Source organism: Manis pentadactyla, chromosome 8 (genome assembly GCF_030020395.1).
Source record: "Manis pentadactyla isolate mManPen7 chromosome 8, mManPen7.hap1, whole genome shotgun sequence".
NCBI lineage: Eukaryota > Metazoa > Chordata > Mammalia > Pholidota > Manidae > Manis > Manis pentadactyla.
In genome coordinates this window covers 37240544-37263218 of record NC_080026.1, presented here as the reverse complement: position 1 = coordinate 37263218, position 22675 = coordinate 37240544, and the positions used below count along the sequence as shown (strand labels likewise).

Genomic DNA, 22675 nt, shown 5'->3' with positions numbered 1-22675 from the left:
TCTGCTACAGGTAAAGAGGAGGCGTGAGGCTGCTCTGATGTAACACTGCCTAGGGAAGAAAGCCACATCTGTAGGCCACTCAGACTAGTCACTGTCCTAAAAGCGTATCTCCTTGGATTCTACCCCCTCAGACGACCGGGAACAAATCCACGAGTAGAGTTACCTGTCTGCCCTCCTTTTCTTCACTCTTGTCTCCATTATCACTTACCCATGAGAGTGTTAGAGTGTAATGTAAATGAGAAAGAGGGAGATGGAAAGAGCAGATTTTATGTAAGTAGATGCGCAACAGAGGAAAATAAGTGGAGAGAAAATCATAGAAACGAGAACAGTCTGAGAGAGCTGGGAATGGCTATTCCCATTGACAGATTACTACTGTCAATCTCAAAAAGGACAGTTATTAAATTCATATTATACCCATAAAAGCATGATAATATTTTTTAAATCAAGTATATGTATTCTAGCCACACATAAATACCCCAACACATAAATAACCCAAATGAAACACATTTCAATCGGAAATTTTAGTCCCTTTGCTAATTAGTCACTTGTGGTACACATGGTAAAAAGAGAAAGGGCAAGAAAGAGGTCAGAAATATGTGGTTTTAAATAAAATACATTCTCCTATGAACCTCTAAGAGATGAGCAAGAAAAATAAGCCCAGCCCACTCCTGAGGATGCTGTGAAGAGAGTAAGATGATTCTGTGGTGACCTGTTTTCATGTTTCAGTTCCTTATGGATTTTAATCGGCAGTGAATTCTATAAAAGTGAGGCTACCACACAAACAGCTTTCACTCCCCACATATTTCATATATGGTTGAGACCATAAGCTTGTTTGCCTCAACAAATACCAGTCAGTACACAGGAAGCTAAAGATTTAGGAGCTCAGTTAGCATTTGAGGGTTTAAATCAAACTTTGCCTTGTTCGTACATAAAGCAATTCTTCGAGTTGTAAGTTTCTCTAAGTGGTTACCAGAGTAATGATTCACCTCTGGGGGAGACCTCATCTTGTTCTCAAGTTGTCAGCCTCATCAGATCTATGTAGAATGGTATCAATCAACACAAAGCTCTGGGCTGCATCAGTTCCGCTCTGACAGATGACAGACAGTGCGGGGAGCAAAGGGCAGGACAACGCTTCACTGAGGGCCAGCTACTGATCACTCAAAAACATTAGGCAGGAAAATGATCATGATGTCCTTCCCCAAAATGTATCTTACTCATCTTCGGGTCACCAGCTTCCCCCAGCCTAGCACACGGTAGGACACAAGGAAGGTTTCATGAGGTCACTTTACTTTATAATCAACTAATTAATCCATTCATCCAACAAATATTTAATGAGCAGCTCCTATGTGCCAGGTACTGCAGAAGATGCCAGGGGTATACAGGGGAAGAAAAACGTGTGGCTCATGGAGCTTAGTCTTGTGGAAGGAGACAATTAATAATCACAAGTGGATGCAAAACAGTACTGCTCTGTGTGCCATGCAGAAAATTTTCCAGGTGCTTCAAGAATCAGTAATAGAGGGATGTGAAAAGAGAGGTCAGGAAAGCAAATGTCCACAGCCAACACCACAGGAGCTAACCAGGAAACAACCACAAGGCGGAAGGAAGGGAAGGCAATTTAACAAGTCTGAAGGTAGGCCTTGGCAGCTGGGGAGGGAAATGAGGCTGGATGGGCTGATGACACTGGGCCATCAGTCAAGGAAGTCTGCGCTTACCCTAACGGCAGTGGGAAGCCACTGACTGTTCTCAAGTGCATGTGGGGGCCAACTACCAGTGGCATCAGACTCAATGTGATGTGTCAGGAGAGAATTGTTGCCTTTTTGAAATGGAGATTCCTTGGCCAACTCTGGCCCTAGTGAATCACCATATCTAAGAGTGGGGCCAGGAATATTTAATTTCCAAGAACACCCAAGTAATTCTAATCCAGGCCAAAGTTTAAGGACCTCTAGACAAAAATGCTCCAGCATAGAACATAAATCACTTTTACTTTAGATAAGCTTTCAAGGTTGCACATTTGATTTATGTCTTATAATGAATATGTTAAATAAACAGATAATTAATCATCCAAACCAATACCCACTGGAGAGTAAGGGATGGGGTCTATTAATAATACATTGGGACAGTAGATGGCAGCCAGGTTAACTGGGCCATACTTACCTTTCACTTACTAAATCCTACTTCACTAGTAGATGTCAGATGTCGGTCTACAACAGAAATTGCCCTACCTTGGTGTGATAAGATGCTCTAAGGAAATTTCTATTTCAGTTGTGAGAGTCCAGTGCCCACCATGCTATGGCTGTTCCTTTCCATAGATGCAGATGGCATTACAAATTTGTAACTATTTTCAATGGCTCCTGCATCAATGAACACTAAGGTTCTGAGATAGGTTCCATGTGTGAAGTGTGGGAGGGAAACAACTCCCCTGCTTGCAAAGCCTTCCTAATTTAAAAATAATGCTTGCTTGCATCTTGCTTTTATTAAAAAACAAGGAGAAATCTGTCCATCAGTGCCCTACATGAGATAGGAAAGGGGCAACTGGTTTTCATGATGAGCTCACAATTTCTATAGTAAGAAAAGTAATAAATTAAATTTAAACACTCTCCCTTCCCCCTCACACACAGCCAGCAGCCCCACTGGGTGTGTGTGGTTGCCTGACTGTGTGTGCAAAAGCTAGATCTCAACAGGGTGGCCATCTTCCACACCATCACTGGGGGAGTGACACTAGTCTGAGCCTAGAACTATGAGGAGATGACAGAAGAACCCCAAATTAGGTCAGAAGGGAAGGCAGTGTGTGTGTCACATTTGGACACACCTTGGCATTAAATTTGATAGGATAAGGGGAGAGTGAGCCTCATGTATGTGTTCTTGAGGTCCATCGAGTTCTACCTCACAGTGATCTGTTCTTATTTAGGGCAGGAACACAGACCCGGTTTTTATGAAGTTTTAGAACAAGGAGAAATAAGAAATCTACATTCCAGTCCTAGCTCTGCCACTAACCAGCTGTGTGATTTAGTCAAGTCACATAATTCCTCTGCCCCTCAGTTTCTTTATCTGTGAATAAAATGCACAGAAATAGACTAACTCAGAGGTCCCTCTAGCTTGAAATTTCTATGAGTTTGATCATCTTTAAAAACTCAACTTGGAAGGATAAGTATTTAAAACATTGCTGAAGTTTAATGATTTTAATACAGAATGGCATTAAGGTTGGCTCTAGAAGATATTTTGCTTAATAAAATCTGTGCTTCTTTTCAGAGTGTATGTCTACCTCCCTGACTACCCCCAAATGTTTCCTTGGAAAAAAACTTCCCTCTTTTTGCCATGTGCTTTTCTTGGGCTCTCGGTTTCCTAATCCAGCCTTTACATTTAGCATATTTCATGCCCTGCTTGTAAGAAATGAAAGTCCTGGTGAGCAACAGGAAGTGGGAGTTTAGTGGAAGACACTTGTAACACTCACAGGAAATCATCCCCAATGTGAGTCCTCTCTGAGGGTATTTGCTTATGGCAGAAGTAATTCCAAGTATCTTCTGGTTACAAGGATTTTGAAAAAAATAAAGAAAATTCACTCATCTCTCTATTTTTGTTATTTTTAAGTTTGATGGCTGACATAAAGCCAACATATGGAAACACTGCATGTATGATAATAGTTATACTCTGTTCCAGCTTATTCATTCTTTTTCTGATGGAGACTGCTCTTATTTCTTAGCACTCTCAAACACACATGCACCTCTCACATGCATGCAGTTTTCTAACTTGAAGCTGGCAAAATGAAACCATGGGAAGATAAAGAGACATCCAACGATCCAACTTTAGAAAGCTAGTCAATCGTAGAAGTTAGAAAAGATTCTTGTTCATTCTGAATATCCAACCATATGTTAACTCCACCTACTAGTTGATAGTAAAATTATTAAAAGCTATAATTTAGGACTGATCACTTAAGGCAGAGACTAGGGGGAGGGTGCAAGCATAAAACATTAAGTTCTCTCCAGAATACAGTAGACATAATAAAAAGCATCTAATATTTGAATAACATCTCAGAGTTAAGCTAAACAACCTCATAATACCATTTTATACACTCATAGATATGGGGATGCATGGCAGATATTCTGGAACTCCTTTAACAGGCAAGAAAAGAAATTCCCATAGGTTATTAAGTAAGCTGTTAACAGTAAGCAGCAGAGCCAGAATTTAAATACAGTTCTGATTTAAATGTCATGCTCTTTCCACAGACTCAGTTACTTCTTTCAGATTTTCTCAAGTACCTATAGATTCACCCTTAATGGTATAATGGTATAATTCTATCTGAGAATATATAATCTTTATCCAACCATAAACCACACTACTGACAGCATCTCTCCCAAGGTTTTAGGCCATTCCTCCAGGGTGTGGGGGCTTTATCAGAAACAGCAGGTTTGGTCTCAGATGACTATTAGTAGAATAGGTTTAACAAACCACCACCACTTCCATAGTTAATGATCATTCAATTAGTTCAAAACACAAGCACAAACCATAACAAAAGCTAAATGGAAATGTAGAAGCCAGCTGTCTGGCTGACAGCCATCCAGTTAGCCCCCATGGCTTCAGATTCTGTGATTTATTTACTCATTTGTTTTCTGGTGGTGGGGAGGGTGCACAGAATATATTGTCACTTTAGACAGCACTTCAGCAAATACCATAACAGCATTCCCAGAGATCACTAGCAGCTTTTGTTCAGTACCAGCATACTAAATTTTAAAGGGGGAAAAAATAGTGTCAGATAAATCACAGGATTTTAAAAGAACATCCCAATTTGTTCACAGTTTAATACTACTGTCAGGCATAAAATATAAAACTCTTCTTTTTCATCCTTGGATTTGACTTACAAAGTGAACTAAGCACACAGTAAAATCCCCAAGATTAAATGTGTATGATGGATAAGAGAACAAAGTGTTGTCTTTATGTCTCTAGTATGAACCCACGACCATTGGCATATCAATTCATATCTACTCCATATTATTCTTCACTCAAAACACTCCTCAGTATTGCCAACTATCTTCCATATTGAAGAGCTCTGTGAAGTTACAATAATAAATTTCCAGATGATACTTTTACTGCTTGTTCCATCTATCAGCAACATTTATTTCTTTTAAAAAAAGTGCAAATTCTAAAGGCACTTTACATAAAGGGAAACTCTAGTGTGCAATACGATGGTGTAAAAAAGTAAGCTGTAATTTTCACTGAAGGCATGCTCCAGGTGGATGCACATCTAAGATTAGCAACAGAAATTATGTCCTTGCAGTCCATCTGATGGTTGTCCGAGTGTAACCTGAGCAGGAAGGAGCCCCAAATAGTAAGAATGTCATGTAGAAGGGGAGTTTCAGTGGTTAACAGTTACACTTACATGCTGGAAGGTCATCAAATATAACTCATGAGTTAATGTCAAAATTTGCATTCAGATTCAATCTTGCTCTTCCTTCTCTGCCCCCTCCTCCCTGGTCCCTGCATTTTGAAGGAATTCATGGGACAAGAGAGCCAAAGAGTCTCCATAAGGAAGATGAGCTCATGGACTGAGCAATGACCAACCCAAAATGAACCAATAAATTCAGTCATTGGCTAGTCAGTGGTAGGTAGGTGGACGGCTATGTTACTGATGTCTGCATATACATCCAGAGCAGTCATATGTCTGGGATTCCTGGACAGCATTTTAATTTGAAGTAAATTTAAGCAATTTAAAATGTTCTATCTCACTGTTCCCATAAATATAAAATACAAATTGTCAGATAACCAATGTGTCTAAATTTTTCTCTCAGAAAATATGGTCAATGCTATATTTATATATATTTTGACAACCACCTTAAGAAAAATACTTGTCTTCTGAGTTTCTTAACCTGAACTGAATTGGGAGGCAACTGCTTCTACCAAGAAAGAATTAAGTATTCAAATGTAACAATAGTAACAATAACAACAATGAATAGGTCAAATGAAGAGGATTCATCAATCTAAATTCAATAAACAGACATTGTATGCAGTTCACCTGGTCCCAGTTATAATGAAAGACCTTCAGGGGCAGGAAAAACATTTTAGATACTGCACCCATCCCCACACTTTGCACAACATGGAAAGCACTCAGTGAATGCCCAGTGTCATTGAACATGATGATGCCAAATGAAGGGTGATACCACCTTCTTATATGTAAGCTTAATGATAAACTACTTAAATATTCATAACTACTTTCAACAAAAACTTTTTAAGTAAGTATTTTGCCACTGGAAACACAAAGCAACGGACTGACAGAATATTTGCATAACAGATAAAAGCACCACTAAATTGACTTATACTCCTGGAAAATGAGATTTTGCACATTCATCCTTTAACGGACACCTTCACAACATGCTTCTCACATAGTAACATATCAACTTTTAAAGCTATGTCTGCCCTGGGAATTTCTGGAGACTCACCGATCTACTCCTAGTCAAAGTATTCCATTCCTCCTACCTTCTTTCTTCCTGGGGTTACCTAAAAGAAAGCCCTAATGAGGTGCTTTAGTTGTACTTTTGAAAGTCAGAGATAGATTATCTAGTTAATTCTCATGGGGGCTCATGTCTGATCAGAGAGAAGCTTCACCTATTTACACCTAAATGGAACATAAGGATTAAGCAAGACTATTAGATTTTTTTCTAGTACAATTTATATGATACCTGTTCTCTTTGTTCAGGCAAAACTCAGTGCGTAGAGGAGGGCCCAATTTTTTGAGGATTCTACTGAAGAAATCCTGCTAGCGTTACTGCCCTGGTGTGCTTTTTGACATTAAAAACTATTATTTTTATCCCTAAGCCCTGAAGCAGCAGGAAGCTATCACTTCAGGTGCTTCTTTGTCATGGAGTGGGATGTACATTCTGACAAGCCACTTATTGCCGCAGTGGGAGAAGGGAGGCAAAGAGCTCTTTGGTGAAGACACCTGTAACCTTGCCAATGATTCATCTTGGTAAAAGAGGGAAGGAAACTATGATAATTAGCAAGACATAAGCATGATCTTAGAAGACAATCAGAAAAATCAGAATATATATATATGAAAAGAAATGTAAGTGTGCATCAAAACTTGAGTAGCCATTTTCTTCATGCAAAATCTGTGCATTTAAAGGATCATGAGCTGGGCAAGGTGTGGTTCCTGAGACAAATGGCTCTCCTAGAGGTCTTCCAAATTATTCCAAAAAATAGTCTTCTAAGTCCCATCTATGGTCATCTTAGTGCTCAACCTTCTGTTGCCACAGGGAGGGGGAAAATATATAAAATGTCCTGAACTGGTTTCTTCTTCCAGGTTTGTTATGCATGGGCAGTGTAACCTTGCTTGGTAAAGCACCTTGGTTATTTGTGACATGGTTTCCTCACACGCAAAATGCGGTGACTGGATACTGGAGGTAACTTTCCTCCTTTGGAGCAGTTATGACTTGTTAACTACTCTGTTCATCTCCACATAGTGGCTAGCCTCATGGTCATGCCACAACTCTTCCCTTGGATAATCATGGCTCACAGAGGCTGGCCACCTTATGCACATCAACATGACAATAAACAGCTGGTAAACATGGCCCATACTCTTGGCCACCTAATAAATTATGAGATTATCCAACCCATTCCAAGCAGCGCAGGTCTCCATGATACCAGACGATCACTCTACAGACTCTGCTGTCCCTAAAACCACTAGCCCTGCAGTACTGGCTGTAACTCGTGCTAAGCAGTAAGGATGCTGCCCAGTTTTCTCAATTTCTAAGCCCATCAAACTCAGCTGATTGTGTGTGCCCAGAACTATCCCCGACACTGGTAAAAGAGTCAGGGGCAATTACGGTTCAGGCCACTCTGGAAACTCAGCTCCAAGTGGAGGGCTTTGAACTCAGTGGCTGAGACAATCAGCCCTGTGGCTCGGCTGCCCACGTCGTCTCTGCCAAGTTTATGCTGTCTTCCCAGGGCCTGCCTTTCATTATGTCAAGGATAAAATCTTGGTAACTCTCTAAAACTTGCTATTAGTTTGAATTTTTAGAAGGGAAGACAGGACTCAAGCTCAGTTAACAGGCAACACTAATGAGGGTGAATTTAGAATCTGGCCTTGTTTTCTCTGTGTCCATGGGTCCCTCCTATCTATACAAGTGTAATGATTTTCCTTGCCAGCAACACCTCACTACCAGCAGGTTTTCCTCAACACTTTGGTTTCCTCCACTAGTTCTCAGCCCATCCAGGCTGGGGCTTTGAGCTGGGACCACTGTATGCCTCAGTCATTTTCTAGTACTCACTGGCCTACCTGTCCCATGTCCTTGTGTTCTCCCAACAGTCTTGGCCTGCACTGCCTCACCAGCAATGAGTTCACTACCAACCCATGGACTGCACATCACTGTGGGTAAGGTTCCTAGGGCCCTGAGAGATTAAGTAAATCCTCAAACATTATAAAGCTTGTGCATTGCTTAGTCAGAATATGAACTGAGGCTATTGGCCTCAAAGGCTTTAAGCTTACCCATAATCCTCTGAATTCTCTCACTGGAGTACCCACAATCCCCTGCTACACTTTGCTGGAACACCCATAATCTTCTGCTTTGCCTCACTGGAGTACTCATAATTGTCTGCGGTCTCTTACCACAGCACCCACAGTACCTAGTACCTTTCCATTTATCTGCATTTACTGTCTTTCAGACCAACTCAACTCCCACCTTCTACAGACACTCAATGTGCCTCCTAAACAGAAGGCACTAGCCTGGTTATTCTGAGGGAATGAGGACAAGACCCTGGCTGCTTTAGCAATGATGAGCAAGAAAACAAAAATACACAGCTGAATCTAATCTGATGCCTTCTAGTGTAAAGGTTCTCAACCTAGGCTACATATTAGAATTGACCAATGGGGACTTTGAAATCTTCATGCCCAGTCCACACACAGACAAATTTAAATCAGAATCTCTGGGGTGCAACTAAGGCATCACTAATTTTTAAAACTTTCCAGATGATTCCAAGGCATAGCCACATTTGAGAACCCCTGGTGTAGTGTAATTAATACCCCTGCAAGACTATGAGACTTGGAATCAAAAGACAAAGTCCAGTGCAGCCTGGCACTTATGACCCCTGGAAAGCCAACTGCCTCTGTTAAACTCAGTTTCTTTACCTATAATGTGAACTCAAACTTCCTGCTCTTCCTACTTTGGAAGGTTAATGTGAGTATCAAATAAGATGATGTGAAAGCACAGATTGTAAAACATCTATTATTTTGACTACTGATCTTCCAATGCTGATGTCCAAGTGCTCAGGAGAAAGTAGGTAATAAAAATTAATAAAGAAGAAAAAAATACTCTAACAGTAGGGTTAGAAAAATTAAAATAATGACCCAAGAGAAATACAGCCTAATTCATATCTTCAGGATATATTTACAAGTTATTTTATAAATAAAATTAGAGACATTATAGTAGAGTACTCCCAATGGAACTGTTTTCAGAACATTTATAATTACTGTAGAAGCTTACTAACTCACACTAGGGCCTAGAGTTGGCTTAAATGGGGAGAAATGGACTTACTGTACTAGCATTAATTTAGTGTAGACTCAAAATTTATTGGGGGATGGCAAACCTTCCAACCTAAACACATTTGGGAATATAGGCCCTCCTACCCCAGTTCAATGGGTTTGGTCCCCAAGTTCCTTTGAACATGTCAGTTTGACATCTGGTGCACTCCACAAAAGGCACACTATAAATGGGGCTGGAAGAGCAGGCCCAGGCTTCAACAGTTACCATAGTACCAGCCTGAGGTCTGGGGTGAGTAATGAGGGCAGGAAGACCAAGGGGACCAGTGGTTTCTCTCTCCTTTTGTACACATATGACACTTGGCAAAATACAGAAATTATGGTTGTAATTTCTGACTTTCATTTACTAGTTTCCTCTTCACTTTGGTATTCTTAAACTACTTTCTAACTCCTCTCTTCACTGGCACCCCTAGTCAAAGTGATGTCTCACCCAGGCTTAATCAACACAAATGATTTCAAGCTTCTAAATTACCTTAGGAAATTTTTTTCTCTTCTTCACCTCAAATCCCATGTCCTAAATTCCAGTTTTTTGAGATGAGTTGATAGAGCAAAGCCCTTGGATTTAACTGGTTCACACTAACATGTGAATGATCTTCCCTTACGTATTTATCTTCTTGATTCTTTATTTCTTACATGGAATAATGCTTTAATGGATGGAATTTCAGAGAAACATATCTAAGTGAGAAAAATCTTGCTGGATGGGGTCTGGAGATGACAGATTGTGCAGTGGGGGAAGACACCACTACAAAGGCCAGTGCTGTCTAAGAACCTGGCCCTGGGTTTATCTCTCCTAAAATATCTTCATTTCTCATAGTTTTATCATTTTCTTCATTTCTGAACCTTTAGCTTCTGTGGAGCGAGCCACTAGGGCAGGCTAGAGTGAGGCAAGGTAAGAGGACGGCTTGGCTGTGTGAAGAAAAAGAACAGACGAGCAAGTAGATGGGGCTAGATGTGTAATTAATTTAAAAAAAAGGAAATTATAGTTTTGTAGCCTCAAGTGAGCTTAGAAAATAGGATCAAAGTTCAATAATAACAGGTACTGTTTGTTGAATACTTAACATGGGCTATTCATGTTATCATATGCCATCCTCTGACTGTTAGATGAAATCATGTCTGGGGAAGCAGTTTGAAAATAGCAGCCTTTCCACTTAGTCTCTTATACCCATTATGGAGAAGAGAAAACTGAGACTCAAGTTGAATAAATTGCCCAAGATGACAAATCTGAGGAAAAAAGGGATTCATCTCTGAGTCTACAAGACCTTGAAACGTTTTCTTACTTAACTTCCCCTTCATGCATTCCCTAACCACAATTCCTTGCACTTACGTGTGGTCCTAGAAAGTGAGGGGCTGCTGAGAATTCACAGCATTTTTTTTAATGAGCTACAACTTTCCTTTCCTCAGACGGCTCCTTCCTATTATTAATCCAAATTAGTTCTTACATAGGGAAAAGAAAGAATACTGAGCACCATTTGCATCTGTATTTGAATGAGTGGCCAATAGACTACAGGGGGTGGAGCACATTCAGTGAACTTCCCTATCTCCACCCTTTCAGAGCCAGAGGAGTTTACAAAGCCCAGTGCATGAAGGGCAGATCCCCCACATTTGGGCAGGTGCAGGTCCTCAGCAGCCCGAGATTAGAAAATCTCTCTTTCCAGGCAAGAGTAAACAATTAGGGAGAGGGAAAGCAACTCCTGAGCCTCCAATGACCTTCTGATTCCCTTCCACCCTACAAGTCAAACTTCCTTAAGAATCTTCTCCCTACACACCTCCTTAAAGAACTGAGCTGCCTAGAAAAGATATTGAAGATCATGGAGTTGATTCATAATCCCAGTGACATTAGAGTCACCAGAGGAAATTTTTAATCATATGAAGGCCCAGGCTAGTCTGCTGGAGACTCTGTGGAATTGTTCTGGGTCAGGGTGCAGGCAGGTTGAGAAACTGATCATTACCTAACCCTTTGTCTTACAGTTGAGTCCTGGAGAAGGCACTTTTTTTTGGCAGATGGTCAGTTTTTCCAAGCCCAGAAACTGCTGTATAGGGCTCAGATACCAGCTTCTGGGCATGTAAGAACTATTCTTCTGTCTCCTCAGGTATGCCTGTCGGGTCAATTAACACTTAAATCCTGGAGTGGCTTAAATGAAGACAGCACTGTCTAGGCAGACCATTCTCCTCTCCCCCGACACCTGGGGGTTCCTCTTCGCTGCCATGCTGTGCTTGCTGTGCAGACAGAATCAATAAGGACAATACAGCTGAAAGATTACTGTATAGGAGAGGGCTCGGTAATGAAAGTGTATTTTTTTTTCTAGCAGGTGCTTTCCGTGTCTTTCTTAACTATTTCTTAATTCCAAAATTGCATATTTCTCCCCACAGACTATTCTATCTCCATTTCATAAAGCATTGATAAACCAAGTACTAAAAAAAAAAAGGAAATTATAGTTTTGTAGTCTCAAGTGAATTTAGAAAATAGGATCAGAGTTCAAGAATGGATGCCATCATGATTTTGCTCTATTCCAATCCATTTGTTTCCTAAAAGGAAGGAGTAACTCATACACCTCGTTAATGATCACAAGGATCCAAAGTATTTGCCCAACCCACACACTATTAAAGGGCAACATCCTTTGGATTCTATCCACAAACCCCCCTGACCTGAGACATCTACTGGGTATTCCAAAATAAAGCCCGGCCCTCTGCTGAGATGAGCTGAGGAAAGCATTCATGTTCACTGGCAATACCTGGCTCACCTTTATGAACAGAAGGTGCTTTTCCAGGGCGTCATTTTATTCATGGGTTATATTTGTTTTAACAAAGAGACCACATTCTGCTTTTACTGTAAGAGTTCAATTCAAGGTCAAAATAGCTAATACAAATATTTGTATCTGAGTACAGAATTGAGGCAGAAATTGAGAATGAAAAAGGAGAGTCAAAACCCATTAAACCAGGAATTTTAAATTCCCAAGAAGAATGTAGGCAACTATTTACACTCTTAGTGAAATTACTGGAAAGTAGCCTATTCCTTTCAAAGTATTTCACAGCACTTGGGTATAGACTCTCCTCAGTGTGTCAATTAGCAGGTGCTCCCCAATGAGACTGTTTGGAAGCTTCTGAAATTCTGGAAAGTATATCTGTAGGGTGTAAAATCATATTTCATCTTATAGAATGATTTCAAAGAGAAAGGGACTATTTCAGGAAAGATGATGTTTGTGGCTCTCCTGAATCTCATCACACACTTTGGTTTTAGAAATTCTACTTTTATAAAGGTATCATGTGAATAGAAGATGTTGCTGAAGACAAAACAAAAAAGAACCAAGAGAGGAAGGAAGATAACTGCTTCCTCCAGGAACAGTTTCAGCCATTTAAACTTAACACACAATAAAAATACTCCCTTTATTACCATTACCCACTTCAGCAGCCACCCAAAGTTCATAGCAATTCAAAGAAAAGGCCAGATTTCTTACAGCAGAATCAAAGGCACTTGAGACTTCCTGAGATTATCAACCACAGATACAGACAAAAGCACTTAATAAAGGTATTTCATATCCCATTGTGTCTTACAATTTTATAAATACCTGTGCAAGGACCTAGAGACTCTATCAGCAGACACACAGTAGAAGATTATTTTTCCAAATGGTGTGCACGCACTGAATGTACTCACTACTGATCTATACATTGCATTTGTTTACCATATTTTGCTTAGGTAAAGGAAAAACAAAAAGGAAACACTTTTCTAAATAAAACACTCATATGAATTACAGTTTGGCTCTTCTAAAGGATTCTAAAGAGTTCACATCTCCTGACTCATTAACTGCAGACACATACGGAGACAAATACTGTGTGTGAAGGAACCAGTAGAGACACAGCTTAGATGCATATAGCACACACTGGAACGAGAACTGGGTGCTGAACTTCAACCCCATTTTCTCCTCTCCAAAATGAGGGAATGGGGATGGTGGAGTGGATGGGTATTAAAAGCCTCAATGGCTCCTAACACATCTATGGACCAGAGAAATCAAAATAACCCATCAAACTTGGCCATGATGAAACAAGAGATCTCTTTAAGCCAGCAGACAGAAGGAGGTACCCACAGAGCTGAATGTTATGATTCCCCCAGGTGATTCTGATACCATGAAACAGAGTGAGGAATGTTGCAGCTCCTGAAAAGCTACAAACACTTCAATTTTGCCTTGTATTGACATATACATGTAAGTCATTACAAGGCAAGCAGTTGAAGTTTAAAGTCCCAAACTTCCTACCCCTGGTAAGAATTACTATAACTGTGAGATAAACATCTCTGCTAGGAAGGCCTTGGGCTTCAGTGAGGAAGGTCCCAGCCTATGTCACGTGTACATAAAGATCTGGATATGTATTTGATGGTTGACAGATTTTAAGATAACTAGAAAGGCCCCCTTTCCCCAACATTACCTGGTTCATCACATCTAAAAATACCTTTAAGGAACTAGGAAAAAGTCATTTTGATCTCCAGTTAGATCACTTCAAATGGAAACTACCTGGGTAACACATCATACTGCTTTAAACACAGGCTAAGAGATCAATGACTGAGCACAAGCCATCATTGGAAATAATGGAGCTGGGCCTGGAAAACACACAGCTCGGGGCTCTCCACGGAGGTGGGGTGCAAAGAGGTGAAGGGAGGCAGACTGGGAACCCCTGCGGTGTGCTTTCTGGACAATGATTCACCACACCTCCGACAAAGTTTCTGTACTATCGTCACGGTGACCTACTCAGCCCGCTAAAAATGTGCAAAGGAGCTCAAGTGACCTACTATCTATCAGTAATGTGTTTAGCCTCCCCATGTCCCAGTTTCCTCTGTAAAATGAGGAAAACAGTAGTACCTGTTTCAAAGGGTTCTTGTGGATATTCAGTGAGATAAAACTTGTCAAATGATTAGAATATGACTGGTATATACAGTAGGTGCTCAGCAAGTGTTGGCTAGTACTAGGTCACCATGCTCTTGGCAGAGGCAGTCCATCCACCCTTTGTATAGACCAGGCTGCACAGGATTACAAAAGGGCATCAGAATTGCAGAGTTCTAAGAGCAAGAAGAAACTCTAGAAATCATATTCCTATTCTGAGGGTTGCCCTTAGTCTAGCATACATTTTATTCAGTCCATGTGTAAGAAAATAAGCCATTCTTTACTGACTAAGAAACTACCCCTAAAAACCTGTAATCTTTTGAAACATATGGCCATCTGTTCACACTGGTATGTATTTCTGGGTCATCTAAATCTGCTGCAGGTGGGTGGTGACTGCTGTCTTTAGACCAGAGGTTCTCCAGTTTGTCACAGTCTCCACCATTCCCTACTGCCTTTAGCATTAAACCAGGTGTGGGTCATTATTGCATGGCTTTTAAAAGTAAGGCTTTTGTCTTTTAAGAAACAGACAAATGAACAAACAAAACAAAAACAAAAAAGAAAAACTCTGTACCTATTTCCTTATCAAGGTGGAAAAATAGAATGTAAACTCCCAGGGGTGACTTAATTTTCTCATACCAGGCCCATGTTAACATTAACATTATTTGGCAATTTGTAGCCTAATCTAGTCCAAAGTCCTCTTGTACAAATATGAAAAATAAGGAACCCAGAGAGTTTAAGTGATTGTCTGAGGTCATAGTCCTGTTGGTGGCACAAGCTATAACATGTGCAGGTCTGTTTTCTCCTCGTTAATATTTCCACCTGTCCATCCACTTTTTCTTTCTCAGTGAAGTAGGCAATATGGGCTTAATTCATGTTCTACATAGAAAAGCAGAGAGCAGAGAAAGTCTTAGCAGCTCCAACAAAGGTGCACCGAAGGAAGCTGCAGACAGATAACTGTAAATGGGGAAATCCATTGCTAATGTTGATTATCCACACCTCAGTCAGGCTCCAGGTTCAAATACTCTGCTGCAAATGCAGCTGAAGGAAGGAAGGATGCCTGTCTCAAGTAGTTGCTCCATTTCACTTATGTTTAATTGCCCACTTTCATGTCTAATCATAAACGGTTTTTCTAACATGTTTCCTACTTACATAACTAAATGAAATGGTGACCTGGGTGGCCAGAATACATGACATGACACACAAGAAACCCCAAAACACCTAGAGAGAATGAGCTGGAGGAAGGAACAAAGCAGAAAGGGTGTGGAGACATTTCTACTTAATTCAGATTCCTGTGCTGATGATCTTTGGAGGCCTTCTACTTGCCCCTAACAAAATGAAACTGCCCCAGGTGCTAGGTATACCATTTTCTCTACATATAATGATGATATTTCTCCTACAGGAGATGACAGGCACAGACATGACATGGCCTCTTAATTTATCTCAGCTTACTTTCCCTTATTTTTTGTACTTGAGACAGTGAGTTTGTGAGCTAGGGAGTTCAGACTGTGCTCACTCCCCACCCCGCCATCAAACTACCCCACAGATGGCTGCTCAGTTTTGTCTGGTATACCCTATTTAGGAGAGTCGGTGGTTTATTTCTAGTTCCATCACAGCATTTGCCAGAGTTGAGGAAGTCCTCTTTGAGACTTACCCTTAAAAATAGGCATGACAATATCTACTTTAGAGGCTGATGGAAGGAATGAATGAATGAGATCCATTTTGTGTGCTTTGTAAACTTAAAGCATCAAACATACATATCCTGACAGTCTGATATTATATTCAAATACTGGGATATAAGATGTTCTGAGAAAGGCAGGCAGTGGGGCTCAGGAGGAAGGTGATGCCTCTTGAGTCCATTTCAAGAGAACACAGAAACTAAAAGAGAAAGAGATTATCACAGCAGAGGCAGAACCTCCGTGGAGAACAGTGCAGTAGGTCTGGTGGCATCTTTCCTCATGTCCCCAGAACCCACGCAAGCTGCCTCTTTGGCTCCTAGCACACTGTTGCACGTATGTGATTATTTGCCTTCCCTCCACTCCAGCAAACTGAGCTTTCCAGGAAAAGGCCTCTATCAAGCTCGCATCATTGTATCTCCAGCACTTAGCTTCATGTCCGCTAGGTACTGGCAGGCTGCTATGTTAAAATGCTAGGGTGAGAATAAGTTACTCCCCAACATACATCCACATTTCAATCCCTGTAACCCATGAATAGCCACCTTACATGGCAAAAGGGACTATGCAAATGTGATTAAATGAAGGATCTTGAGATGGGGACATTATTCTGGATTATCTGGAGGGGCCAATATAATTACAGGGTATTTGTAAGCAAAGGAAGAGGGTCAAACTCAGAAAAGGAGATATGACAATGGAATCAGAGTCTGGAGTGATGCACTTTGAAGATGGAGGAAGGGGCCACAGCCAAGGAATGCTGGAATCTGGAAAGGCAAGGAAACGATTCTCTCCTGAACCTTCCAGAAAGAATGTAGCCCTGCCAGCACCATGATTTTAGACTTTTGACCTCCAGAATTATACAAGAATAAATGTGTGTGGTTTTAAGACACTAAGGCTGTTGCAGCAGCAATAGGAAACTAATACGCTTCGGTAAAAAAGTAAATGAATAGCAGTTATTTGAATGAATGAGTGAGGAAATGGATGAACGAATGGGGAGAGTTCTAGATAGCAAGTAGAAAGGCCTAGGTTCAGGTCCCAACTTAAATAATAACCAGCTGGGTAAGATGGACACCATTACTTTCTCTCCAAAGTTCCTCAGCATAAAGAGCTGAGGCCATGGAGTCAGACTGACTGGGGTTCAAATCCTTTCTAGGCTACTTCCAGGCTGTGAATCCCCGGGCATGTGCTCAGCTGTCCCACGTCTGAAGATGGAGTTAGTGGCAGTACCTCCTGCACAAAGTTGTGGGGACTGAGTGATCTACAAACTAGCCACATTCAGTGGGAACTAGGCAAATTTGAAATTATGGTCACATAAAAATGTACTAATAACATTTCATGCACAAAATCTGAAAGAATGCAAATTCTCCAAATTAAAGAGTCAAGCACTGCACAATGGCAAAGCTGGTACACTAAACCACTGACTGCCATGTGGTGGGTCCACTTCGGCTGCTAAACAAAAGGACTCACCGCTCTTTAAGAGGGTTGATGCTGAATTATCCAAGTTATAATTTATACAAGTAACAAATTATGAGAGGTCCTCAGGAACACACCCCTTGGCCAAAATACAACCACCCTTTAATGTAGGCAAAGCAATTAGCATGGACCCCAAATACAGAAGACAATTACTCTGCTATTATTATATTAACTCAATGATAAAGGCCTCAGAACAAACACGTCCTCAATGGAAAATGAAACAAATTTCAGCTTTCCCATGGGCCTAAGCTTTATATGGGCCTCTGGCTCCTGTCAGAGAAATCTTGCTGTTGGAAAATCTGAGTCAGATGTGCTAATAACACACCATATTATGAAGCAATAAATTTCCCAGCTTTTACCTGAAACCTAGCAGCTGACTTCAGGGAGGTGCTAACTACATGTCCCACCAATATGTCCACATACATCTTACACAAGCCATTTTCCTACCATGAGCCTTATTTAGAATACTAGCATGGGTGAGATGAGAGGACCTCCCTGGGACTCAGTGCCACCCAGAGACACAGATTTTTCCATTCTTTTCACCTTCACTTCTTGAGTCCCCAGAGAACAAGGTTGTGCTTAGTACATACTAGAAGCTCATGAAATATCTGTTAAACGTATAAAGGACTTTTATGGGTCAAGTAACCCAGGGCCTTCTCCCATTTTCCAGGTAATGAGCCTCAAGCCAATTAGGGCGATGACTGAAAAATCTCTTCTGTGTAGCATTAATTTAAGTTAATAACAGTCTCCTCTCTAGAGGGAAAAGCTAATTTCCCAAATCTAATAGATTGGGGTGCAGAGAGAAGACAGTTTTAAAACGTATGTTTTAAAGTTTATCGGTTTCACTAAGTAGCATCCAGTTTCACAAAATGAGGTCTGATGAGGATGTTAGATGCCTATACCACAGATTTGGCTATAGTGGTAGAGAGGTTAGAAAAGAGTGACTGAAAGAAAACAAGAACCTGGATGAAACCGAGCCGCAGTAAGGAGACGGAACAAGCACAGGAGAGATGCTGAATTATTTAGTTCTCAGTGAAGTCTGGTCTTACCTGTGAGGGGAACAAACACCTTACATCTCAGATTCTTATGACTTGTAGGCTGCACAGAAACACTTAGTACAGAATCAAGTCCCATTTTTTACTTACACCTCAGTTTCCTACCAAAGCAGATATAAAAGTGCCTGGGAAAGACTCAGGGCTAGAAGGATGTCAATCCTCATCCCTACTTGAGGCAACCGCACGTCTGGAAAAGCTGAGCCATGCATTCCCTATGTAAAGACCACCCCCTTAAGAAGAATCTAAACCCTTTTCCTAGAAATGGATTTTAGTGGTTTTTGTACTGTCTTTACAGAGCTAACTTTATCTCCTCTGAGGTAGCTTAAGTCACTTAACTCCTTCCATTGCTGTCACAGGAGGTGGAGGACAGTTGTCCTAAGTTAGCTCTGTGTATGTTTCAAGGATCAGCTATTTAAGATGCAGACGTCATAAGGTTAACCCTGCCTAGCTTTGTTGCCTTGGCATGATACTGTGACTTCTGGTACCAGATTCGTCTAACTGTCTTCATATCAAGTTGGGCTGCAGAGCCTTGAACTCATGAATTCTAGGAAGCTACTGTGAAATTATCTTCACCAGCCAGGTTCCTATGCATGCCTCCCCAAACCCACTTGCTTTTTAGTCAGCCAAAGAAAGACCAGGGCTCCCCAGTGATTACCTCAAATTTCTGCCCATTTTCTTGCCTTCTTTAGCTTGTTTAATTCTCTGTCCATAGATAGGCAATGGATACTGGGTGTCTGTTTGTGACTTCATGTGATTTTCAATAAAAGTCCTCAGTTTGTCTATATAGGTAAGCTCTTTGCACTGTATTTCCATGTCCTGCACTGCCAGAACCTTCTCATCTGTGTGGTCAATTTAGGACATAATCAGATTAGATGTCTGGCTTCCCCACCTGCCCACTTTGCTAGTGTTAAAGAACTGAAGAGCAGGGGTTGTCTGAAGAGTAACAGCTTGTCACCTCACTGACCACTTACTCTCCTTGCTTGAGGTACAAGGCCGTGCCTGTGAGCACTGTATGCACGCATGACCTCGTCTGACTCTTCCATTCACCTCAGTCACACCATTAAATGTTTTCTCTCACGAGGCCATCATTTCGTTACCTTGAGCTTCTTCTCTGTGAGCCTGCCATGCAAATGCAGGCCACTGCACACTTAGCCAGGCTTCCCTGCTGCCTGGAGTGTCCCTCCTCTGCTTCTCAATTCCTCAGGTCCACCCTAACTGCCATTCCTGAACTCCCCACACAGGATGAGTCACTCCCTCCTCTGTGTTCCCAAAGAATGTTGTAGGTTCCTCTCTTACAGCATTGATCTCAGAGTATTGCAAACTTACATAGGCTTCTCTATGTCACTATAAAGTTATTTTTTATACCTTCCTAAAACCAAATCTGATTTGTTTCACAGTTGAAGTTTAAGCAATGAATGAGTTAAATAAACGTGTACATGATTTCTCCAACAGAAGTGACTGAATGGCTCCCAGCTCCGGGTCTGGACCATACTGGTATATTTCTCTCTAGGTTAGGGAGGACAGAGCTAGAGAAATACAAGAAAAACAAGCCCAATGGGTACCCAGCCAAGAGTAAGAAACATGGTGTACCTGATAGATCATTATATTAACAGTTTCTTCTTTTCTCTGTTCTGGAGGTCCTTGACTCTGTAACAGATTTCGTACTGTTTCTTCCATCCTGAGAAACAAAACAAAGTAAAAAAAATTTATTTAAAGAATGTTTCCTATTGATACAGAATGTTCCAGTTAGTAATCATTCTTCAGTGTGCATTCCCTAAACTCAAACCTGGAAGTCTCTTTTCTCTTCTCTCTCCATCCCCTAAATTCAGAATCCATCACGAAGTCCTTCCAAGTCATTCTTCAGAAGTCTCTGGGTTCCTCCTCTCTCTCTACCATTCAGGTCCATACCCTTGGCCCCTAGATCTGTGTTCATGCAAACATCTCCCAATATCCTTCTTCACTTCCAACCGCTATCACTTAATTTGACACAATATCACATTAATCTTCCTGAAATACCAGTTTGATTTTTTAAAATCAATTCTTAAAGTTGATGGATATTACATGAATGAATTTTTGTCATTAATATACTGTTATGCCTTTCCATGGTGGTCTTTTATGTCAGCAAAGATCTACTTTATTCTTTTCAAAACCACTTCCTGGTATTTCATGATGTGAATGTACCATAAATCACTTAACTATTCCCTTATTGATGGAATTTAAATTATTTCAGGTTTTTTTTTGCTATTTTAAGTTAATAAACATCTTTATGCATATATCTTCATACATATGTATGACTATTCCTATAGGTTATAACATATATTGTATGCTGTAATCCTATTTTGTTTTAAATACTCACCATCACCCCCTCATCCAACTTCTCAAAAGTAAAGAGTAAAACACACACCCATTTCCCTTAATTGTTTCACATGCTGTTACTACTTCTTAGAATGGCAATATTCTTTCTTCTTCTCATCCATCCATCTTTCAAAGTCTACCTCAAATTTCACTTCCTAAGAGACTTTTTCACTGGTCTGGACTTCTTTGAATTCTTACAGCCCTATACTTCAAATCATCCATTCTGTCACTTAAACCCATCCCCACTTTTATGCTCAAAAATTTCATGTATGCATGGTTTGTCTTCTGAAGTAAATTGCAATATTTGCTATAGAACCATGTCACATATTTCTTATGTGGCCCACTCAATTATGGATATACTAGCTACTCATTAGATGCCACTATATGAATCCTTTATTAATTAATTTAAAAAACTGAATACTCACTCTGTGCTAGGCAAGCACTACATATATTTAAACTGTATTTGAGTGAAGGGCTTGTCCTTGGGGCCATCCACAAGGACACATGGAACAGACCCTGATGGTAGGAAGCCTGAACTAAACGCATGGGACACAGTGAGCGCTCAGCTGCCCAGAACCTGAGTTGGTTCTGACAGTCCCATCCTGAATCACATATGTTAGTGACTCGGAATGATACTTATTTAACAGAGTTTGGGGAAGGCAGGCTGATCCACCTTCTCTCTTAGTAAGGGCTTCTAGCATGGCAAATTAAGGGCTCTAGTTGGCTAATTAATTCTCTGAAGTGGCAGGACCATTACAGAAGCCAAGGGAATGCAGTTCAAAATGCCAACCTTTCTAACATGGAGCACCAGAATGAGGAAACTGCTGGCTGACAGGGCCCATCTGAACCTGAAATGGGGAAATCCTGCCTTGAAAGGGTATAGCGCCAAGACCCACTCAGGATTTCAAGACAATAGACACTGATTATGAATGCTCAAACAATGATTTATGACCACACATTTATACAAGTTACCTCTTCATGCATCCATCCAGGAGAGCAAAATTGTTCTTATATTCTCACAAAAAGTTTTTAAGGATAACAACTCAAAATTAGATAGTAGTTTTAATTTGTCAAAGAACTCTCTTATCTGTTAATCATTATAATGCACTTTAAAATATCATCACATCTATGTGGTAGATGAGAAAGCTGGGGCACAGACAGGTTAGACGGTGTCCTTGCAGGATCCTGATTAGTTGGACAGGGAGTTAGTATTAAGCCATTTTCTCACTGAGTGTAAAAAAGCAGTGTCTTTCCACTAGGCCTAAATTACATTCAGGGAAATGATTTTAAATGATGGAGAGTCTTAACTCCTAATTAACAGTTATCTTAGTGAACATCAATTGAATGCTGAGCCCAAGAAGACAGCAACACCCTTTCCCACCTGGAGTGCGATTAAAGTCTAGTAGAAGAGACGGACGAAGTTCATGGGAAAAAAAAAAAAGCATGAATAAGTCATGAATTATGAAGTAAGTGATCAGAGCCAATATTCTATTACAGTGTATATAAACAGAGATCATCTCTTGAATGGTAATGGATTTCCCTTGATGCTTGCCAAATCTGTCATAAACAAGAAAAGTAATGATAATGGTGACGACTTACCCATGATCACTCAGCTTGAGTGTGACAGATCAAGGACTAGCCTCTGATTTTCTAAATATTAATCTACTTTCTTCCCATCTTAGGATAGAGGCTGGATGTCTTTCTTATTTCATTCATTTATAAACT

At 40.6% G+C, this 22675-nt stretch overlaps 1 protein-coding gene across 14 annotated transcripts in view; it reads right to left on the bottom strand.

Moving 5' to 3' along the window:
* Window positions 1-22675, bottom strand: part of NCKAP5 (NCK associated protein 5) — a 1007163-nt gene that overhangs the window by 263536 nt on the left and 720952 nt on the right. For all 14 annotated transcript variants that reach the window (XM_057505668.1, XM_057505671.1, XM_057505672.1 and 11 more), the window contains one exon: window positions 20186-20273. In XM_057505668.1, the coding sequence (XP_057361651.1) occupies window positions 20186-20273 (88 nt within the window). The remainder of the gene's footprint in view (window positions 1-20185; window positions 20274-22675) is intronic.